Source organism: Cotesia glomerata, linkage group LG2, assembly GCF_020080835.1.
Source record: "Cotesia glomerata isolate CgM1 linkage group LG2, MPM_Cglom_v2.3, whole genome shotgun sequence".
In the NCBI taxonomy this organism is placed as follows: domain Eukaryota; kingdom Metazoa; phylum Arthropoda; class Insecta; order Hymenoptera; family Braconidae; genus Cotesia; species Cotesia glomerata.
Window position 1 is genome coordinate 21,428,851 of NC_058159.1, and position 9,158 is coordinate 21,438,008.

The 9,158-nt window shown below is 30.1% G+C and overlaps 1 protein-coding gene across 1 annotated transcript; it reads right to left on the bottom strand.

Annotated features, from left to right (window-relative positions):
• Nucleotides 1-6,980: 6,980 nt before the first annotated feature.
• Nucleotides 6,981-8,711, bottom strand: LOC123259354 (suppressor of Mek1-like). The gene is made up of 3 exons (XM_044719799.1): nucleotides 8,116-8,711; nucleotides 7,829-8,008; nucleotides 6,981-7,636 (listed from the first exon to the last, which is right to left on the bottom strand). Exons 1-3 carry the CDS (start codon nucleotides 8,297-8,299, stop codon nucleotides 7,038-7,040), a joined length of 963 nt encoding a protein of 320 aa, XP_044575734.1. The 5' UTR covers nucleotides 8,300-8,711; the 3' UTR covers nucleotides 6,981-7,037.
• Between the last annotated feature and the right edge of the window lie 447 nt (nucleotides 8,712-9,158).

Below are 9,158 nucleotides of genomic sequence, written 5' to 3' on the forward strand. Positions count from 1 at the left end.
AAATTTGGATATCCTCACTTTTTTGTTATTATTGCTCAGAAAATTCATTTTAACCTTTTATCCTTCACCTTAGGAAAATTTTGCCTCCGCTTATCTTAAACTTGAAAATTTTTTCCTCCAAATGACACGCAATGTTGATTAAAACTCGTTCTACTAGGGTAAATACCCCAATATATGGACACCCCCCCCCCTAATAGATGGACAAATATTATTTCCGGAAGCAATTACATTAGTTTTAAGAACAAAAATCTTAAATCGTTATTTTTTTTATGTCTACAAGTAGTTCTGAGAGCGAAAAGTAATTTTTTTTTAACTTTCTATTTAAAATAATAGTTTAAAAAAATTATTCAAATTGGACGTCTCGAGTTTTTGCTCCGAGAGCGCTACCACTATACTAGTAAGCATGTGACAGATAGCTGGTGGACGTTATTTGTTATTGTTATTAAAAATAAAAAAAAAGTAAGATTTGTACTTATGATTGCGCTTATATTTCACTAACAAAGCTAGAAATATAATATTTTAATGATAAAATCGAAAAAAATAATAGAATTTAGTGTCCATCTATTAGTGACACTTTTCTGACCTTTATCCAATAGATGGACATTGAGTTTATATGATGAATTTTCTTATTTTTTTTTTAATTTTATTGGTGGATCAATGTGAGAATAAGAGTAAAAATTATAGCAAACAGAAATGTATTGAAAATGAAAGTATTATTATGATTATTGAAGAAATTGAAGAGAAAAAAGAAAAATCTGAATAAAAGAGAAAATTGAGAGAAGGAAATTTAAAAGCAAAAGAGAACAGACCTATTAAAAAGAAGAAGAAGACAACATAAAATGTTTTTAACGTTGTGTTTTATAAATTTATATTGATAATTTATTAATTATTAGTATTCTTTATATTAATATATTTTATATGTTACTTTACATGAAAAAGCATCGCGTGTTCAAAATTAATAAAATTACTTTATGATGTATTTTAAAAATTACTATCCGATTTATCACCTTTTCTCTTTAATTTTATTAAGCTTTATTTTTTAGTGGAAAAAATTAATAAATTAATTATTTCCGATATAAATAATGAATTAAAAATATCGCTTGTAAGTAGTGTCCATCTACTGGGGTTTTGGACTTTTTCTTACATTTTTCTTTTTTAGTAATTACTACAACGTTTTACGAAGTTTTACTTATTTTTTCCTGGTTAATTATATATTTTTACATAAATATAATTTACTTTATCACAACTTATCTGTATATTACTATATTGTTTTTTTAATAGAACAACAAACCTATCTTCAAAGGTTTTTATTTTAATGTTTTATTTTATCTCATTCAAGCAAATATAATGGAAGTAGACACATTCAAGTCATAGATGTATAGATTTAAGCTAATATGCATTCTGATGGAATTTGCCTTCCAAATTATTGACATAAAAATCTAATTTTGCTTGTAACGAACAGTAAAGAAAAAAAATTAGGAAAACGGTTGACCCTGTAGGCCATCCCTGCAACTTCCCTCTAATTCCGTACCTAGGCGCTTAAAATTGCACTTTTGATTTTTTTGAGCTCTTTGAGCTCAAAAATACAATTTATGTGTACGCTTTTCATATATTTTATATATATACAATTTGTGAAATATATAAAACTAGCTATTACTCGCCCGCTCCTCTGGGCGCTTTATAGAATTGCATTTTTAGATCTAGATTTGAAATTTAATTAGAGTATTGTTTTGACTTGCACAGATTCTCAATTCTATCGAATTAGCATACAACTTTTATCCACATAATTATTCTAGTTAATATTCATTGTAACTTTCAATGTGCAATTATTGTAACATTCCCGTGTCTTTCTTACAAAAATGAATAATAATTGATTTGAAAAAAAAAATTTGTAATGAGCATTGAAAGTTTCAATTAAAGAAATTGCAGGTCTCATAAGTGAAGAAATCTGCCTAGTATATAAACATAAGCAATAGAATTAAAAAATTTATTTTAAACAAATGACAATCGAATAGAATAAATTTAGTTACAATAAAAATTCATTATTTCTAAGTCAAAAAAATATAGGCTCCGGATAAGTAATCACCAACATATCATATACTAAAACCTTCTCCGAAACACGATGCATCTTATGATATGAGTATTATTCCGAACGGTTCAGTAGTTTTCGCAGTATAACCAGACAAAAAAATCGGCTCTCCATTTATTAGTATAGAAGAAGAAGATATATAAAAAATTCGTGTGGGTATTCAAATAAAAGATCTCGATGATCGTAAAATCAGGATGAGCTTATATTCTAAAAAATGTGAATAATTAAGAAATTACATTGTATTTTGTCCACTGATGATAATTTTAAAGATATAAGCTCCTTCTGATGTTACACTCATCGAGACCTTTCATTTGAGTACCCACACCGATTTTATGTATTTTATACACTGTAAAAAAAACCGGGGTAAGTCCAAAGCGGTGTAGGTGTTAAAATTTGCGGTGTTAAATTCCAACACCGAAAGCGGTGTTAAAATAACACCGCTGCCGGTGTAAATATTTTTTTCCGGTGTTAAAGCGGTGTTAAAATATTTTTTGATGTTGAAGATATTTTACTCTGTGAATACTTTTATTCACTAAATTACTACTATTGGGCAGTATATTCATAAATTCATAAAACTATTAATTATTGAAATGGTAGGTGTAAAATTGTATAATTTTTAAACAAAGTCTGTATTACATAGGTAACAATTTAAATAACTACAAACCGAAATTAAAATTTGTTCTGGATGATACTCATAGACTTTTCATATTTTTTTATGTCATACATTTTTTTCTTAACTTTTATAGGCACAATTTTGTTTATTTCAGTAAAAATCATAAAAATTACACCGGCCCACAAAAAAAAAAGTGGTCTGTACTTTTGACCGGACCTACCTATCTTTATGTATTTTAACGTGCTGCATTTGAATCTGAAGTCAGTTTTACCCGCACACCCTCAAAATTATGAGTAAAATGCAAAAAACCCCCAAAAAAGGCAAAAAATTGCAGTCATCGTTCATTTCATTCTACTTATACTTCATTTTTTATATATTTTAAAATTTTGTGAATATTTCAATTCTAAGATCATATTTAATCCATTAAAATGCACCTGAGTCATTAACAATCGTGATTAATAGATTTTTTCTCATATTTAAAACTGCCATTTTCTCGATTTTTTTTATTTTTTGAGATTTTTTTTAATTTCAAAACGTCAATAGGACAAGAAAACTTCAGATTCAAATTCAGTGGAACAAAGTACATAAAAATCATACTCAATCTGAATCCAAAAAATTTTTTTCATCTCGATAATTTCGATTTTTCATGATTTTTTGCCTCTTTTTCCAATTTTTTCAAATTTTGACGGATCAAGGGGCTACTTAACGTTTAGATTTAGATTCAGTAAATTGACGTACATGAGAATCATACTTGATCTGGGTTCACAAAAATTTATTCATCGCTGTGACTGCAGTTTTTCGCAATTTTTTGCTTTTTTTGGGTTTTTTTTTGCATTTTACTCATAATTTTGAGGGTGTACGGGCAAAACTGACTTCAGATTCGGATTTAGCGCGTCAAAATACATAAAGATAGGTCTGGTTAAAAGTATAGACCACTTTTTTTTTTGTGGGCCAGTGTAATGAATACTACTTTAATATATTTTCTATTTATTTTTTTAATTTAAAAACTAAATTTTATTATGTTTTATAGATTTTATAATCTTGATATTTTAATTAGAATGGTGACTCCTCTTTTATACTTGTATTACTCTGTTTTACACCGATTTAACACCGGTATTTTAACACCGGAAAAGTTACGCCGGTGTTATTTTATTTTAACACCGCTCTTTTTACAGTGTATGTATGATATTTGTTATGTACATATATATATATATATATATATATATAGTATAAAAAAATTTATGTGGGTATTCAAATGAATGGTCTCGATGAGTGTAATATCAGAATGAGCTTATATTTTTAAAAATATCACCATTCAAGAAATGATAATGTATTATCTTGTTAGCTAAATGATATTTTAGTTTTGACAAGTCATCATCTGTTACCTTATATTAAAATAAACACGAGTATTATTATTCCGTAAACTAACATTTAATAATCGTATTTAAATAAATATTTTCAATGAAAAAATCGGAGTGATTGATATTTTTTTATAATTTTGAAGAGTATTTAACAGAAATAATATAAATTACTATAGAAAATAAATCGATAATCTTCTTTGTTAGCCACTGATTCTTTCTTTGTTTGTCTATTAGCCGAAAGGACTTGTCGACAACATGACCCTAAAATAACAAAAAGGAGAAATTTATTAAACAATTTTTATTAGTAAAAATATTACAGTCTTTAGTAGATTTGGAAGAATGTAAATTTCTTCAATAAAAGTTGAAATAACTTGATAAAAAAAAATCATAAAATAACTTTTTATCAAAATTATAATTATGTATTTTTTTGAATTATAATTCAATGATCATGAAAATGATGAAGAAAATCAATTAATTTTTTAACTTACTAAATATCTCCAGCGTTTGAATTGTAGGAATATTTTTTAATCAATTTTTTTGGATTTAAGTAAGTCATCAGTGTATGATGGTGTTGGCCGAGAAGTTTTTCTTTCTCGGCATTCCTGATGACGCTCTTAAATTCCTCTTTTTCGAATTCAATAAGAGCGTTTATACTTCCGAGACCTAGATTTCTTGTCGCATATATTGCTGCCTTGTAGAGAAACGATCCCCTATGCCTATTTTCATGAGTATGAACAATTTGCATAAGGAAATCGTTCTCATATGCAGTGAAATTGACAACTTCGTATGTTAAGCCCAGGACCAAACGATCATGCAGACACTCCAAACTTTGCAGCCCTCTCCCACCGATGGATCGGGAGAGGTATAATCTGGCGACTGATGAGTTAGGATGTATGCTCCGGTTCATATTAAGAACTTTACGGATTTTGATTTCAAGGTCTCTTAACTCTTTTCGGGACCATTTGAGGAGCCCAAAAGAGTATAGCAAGACTAGGACAGCAAGCATGTTTGTTGCGGAGACTTTGTTTTTGCTGGAAAGTATTGATGATCAGATCTTCCGGAGTCTCCTGACATACTCGTAAATACTTTTAAAGAATGATGCAAATAGGTTACTGACTTTATTCCCGTTGTTAGCTGTTATTTCGTTCCAGGTCATTGATGATGGGACATTAGTATCGGTTCTTCTTTTATTTTTGATAAAATTCCAGACTTACTAGTGTCTAGTTTTATCATATTCTCTGTTTTGGTGACGTATTTGTTGTAGCAGGCTTCACTGATTTTTTTACATTCTTGTTCAAGGTTACGGAAACTATTGTAGGCGATTTTGGATCTGGATCTTTTATATTTAGCGTAATCTACATTTTTCTGTTTGATTTTATTGATCAGTTCATTCGAAAACCAATGGAAACAATTACTTGGATTTTAAGTTCGAATAGGTACGTATTGTGAGATTCCTTCATTAATTTTATCATAGAGCCAGTAAACTTTGTCTTCTAATGATTCCAGCTTGCACAAGTCAATCCAGTTACATCTCAAGAAGAATCCATTCAATCCTATATAGTCTGCACTTTTAAATGAGTGGGTAGGTGTATTATTTGGCAAGGTTAATCTGAATATCAGCGAGTATATTTATAGCTGGATGGTGTTTATCCTCATTAATGATAGAATCAGCTTTACTGATTTTTAAGTCTGCATTACTGAAACATAAATCTAGAGTTCGGCCGTTATCGTTACGGATTGTATTTTATTGTTAGCAGTTAGTAAGTATCATCTCATTATATAAAGTATTTTTGCAGCTTGCTTGCGCGTAGCTACTAAGGAGGTTGTAGTCACCTAGCAAAATCAGCTTACAATTAGGATGTTTATCTTTTATATACGATATTGTATTCAGATGATTGTTGAAGGTGTCAAGGGATGATAGCGGTGGTAGGTAAGAGCATCTAATTATAATATCATTTTCTTTGCATTTAATTTTAATGAAAATTTGTTCGATTTCATTGTTATTAATTTTTAGTAGTTCAGTGGATATGCTTCTTTTTACGGCGACCAAGACACCTCCTCCTCGTTTTTAGTCACTTCTAGTTTAGTTTCGATCTCTTCTAAACATCACATATGATTTATCTGCTATTTCTCCATTAGACATTGATGTATTCAACTACGTTCCACTACCATATAATATCACCTTGAAAGCGAGCAAAAGAGATTAAGAATTGTTTATGCTTAGTTTTTAAACCTCTTGTATTTTGATAATATACGTGTAAATTATGATTCTTTGTGCTTCTCTTTTGGCGTTCAAAAAGCTTGTTTTTTGACTATCTTTGGAATTCCTTTCACGTATTTGATAGTTTTACTTGTTTCGCCGTCTTTAAACAAATTATCAAGCTCAGAGCGAAGTTTGCCTACCATTTGCCTACCAAGATGGTGTCATCAACACTCGAATACCGTAGCAAAGTACTCCAGGTGCAGCTTCCGGACACGTCCTGTCGGAAACAACATCCGGAGACGCTTATGTATCTTTTGTCGGAGTGTCCAGTGCGAATATTATCTACCATCTACGTCATCGCTACGGTATTGACGTGACACTAGTGCTGCCTTATCTGCTAGGAAATATCTCGCAGGTTGTTGAGAATGACAGTTGCAAGATTTATTGGAACATGCCATTCTCAATGACTCGCAGGATTGATCACAACAAACCTGATATAGTGCTCTTCGACAAAGCCGCTTGTGACATTTATGTCACCGAATTCTCGGCCCCGGCTGAGTATAACATCACGGCTGAAGAAGAGCACAAAAAGGACAACCTCCCTGAGCATTTAATAAAAAATGCAATAATAATAATAACAGTGATTATGAAAATTCAGAGAAATTCATTAATGATTTAGTAATATTTAATTATGAAAATAAATAAGTACACACATTTGAAATATTGCTAAAATGTTTATTTTCAATATAATTTTATCAAACATTTATAACATCATTTGTACTCCAAAGGTACAACGATACCTTCATACTGATTGTCCTCAATGCCCCAACTGTTCATCAGCACTCGTCTTTTAATAGCTTCACGATAACTAGTAACATCAGTAATCATTTTCAACCACAATCCAATCATTTCAATCATGTACCATCTTTTCATGTTTTCATCAACTTCATCGTCCTGCAAATCCGAACAAACTACATCTTCATCCGTGGCTTCAGCGGTTTCCTCAATCCGAGCGAGAGGACTCGGGAAACTTTCTAAGCTTGCGGAGGCAAATAGTTTACGCAAAATATGTTCGTTTCTTGTTAACAATCGACGCACTGTCAACCGGCTTTCGTCAAACAATTTTTTGAAACGGTCTTCTGGTCGTTCATTTAACAGGATACTCAAATAAAGTTCTTGTCTATTCGAATTATCTTCACTACAATTGTTATTTGAATTTTCCGAAATCTTCATTGTGTTTTTTATGAAGTCATGCAATTCTTCAATGCTATTGAATCTATTTATCTGAGCGAAACCGTCAAAATTTACACGATATTCATGTGCTTTTTGTAAGAGACTATCGTCCATTGTTACTTTTATTTCGGGAGGATCTGCAATAATAGAATTTTTTTATTCAAGTTATTTTTCATCACTGAAAATAAAAAGACCAAAAATAAATTCTTCAAAATGATTTTTTCGGTTCATAATGTTTTTTCTTAAATTAAGTACATTTGTTGATCATATATAGATTTTTTGCGGGATACTAAAATGAATTGAAAGAACATTCTTGAATAATTACTCACCTAAAAGGCTAGATTGATTATTTTCTCGTGTTAAATTATTATCCCCTTCAAAAGTTAGGTCTTCCTCTTCATCATCATCTTCATCATCGTCTTCTTTATCAATTGATTCTTCTCGCGAATCATTGTGCCACATTATATTATTAGTTTTTTCAGTCTGTATCATACGATGTGACGTAGATTCTACAAAACAAAATAAAGTTATTGGTATCAGTTATCTATATTGATTATTAAGTATCAATTATCAATTCGAGATAATAACTAAACTCTACAAATAATTAAATACAAACCACTCGGTTGATCTGGAGCGTCTTCCATATCTTCCTCTTGCTCTTCAATGATTCTGTCGTCTAGTTGATCCGTAGTCAAGGGAGAATTGTTCAAAACTTGACCAACGAGATTACGATAAGTTCGACACCTCCTTATAGAACGTGGTATTGAGTCCGAATTAACGGCAATTATATTTATTCTCATCACTTGTGATGCATCAAGGCCACTCGATTTATCCAGTATACTTAACTAATATACATCACCACTAATTATTACCAACTATACCAGCGAGATTCCAAGTGTAAATCAATTGTTTAAAACTCTAAATTGATTATTATTAATTATTACTATTATATTTTTTATGACTAATTGACACATTAAAATAAAACAGTGTTGTAAAATGGACTTATTCACTTGTCATAAAGCTCACTGTTCTAACAATGTCACTGATGACCGTTGGGTCATAGAATGACAGGTCGATCGGTATAACTCTGACACACACGCGGATATCTATTTTCACCCAGGGCCACGTGATGAAATAATCTGTAACTGGTCTAAGCCAATTACGCTTCTATCGACAATATTGCATCGTCAATAATCAACAATACTATTTTTATCGATTCTTTTTTTTCCTCAATTGTATATCTGTGTAGCATAGTAATTTTTATTGCTGGTATGTCATTATTTAATTAATAACTAATTTATTAGAACTTAAGATTTTTAAGATTCTAATGAAACTCGTCCAATATTTTTCGAAAAATTTTTTTACATACGATTAAAAATCCTAAAATAATTCAGTCATCATTTTGTACACTATGTACGTAGATAAGACAAACTTGATTCAAGAGAAAAAATTTTTACCAAGAAAGTCATTCCGAAGAACTTGATAATTTTTAATCAAGCAAAAAAGTTCTTGTAGCCAGTTTTTCTTAGTTCAAGTAGATTTTATTTGGTTAAGAAACTTCTGCTTGATTCATAATTTTCAACTTCTTCGAAATAACTTTGATTAAATATTGTTTCTTTTGAATTAACCGATTTTTTTAATAATATACTAATACAATCA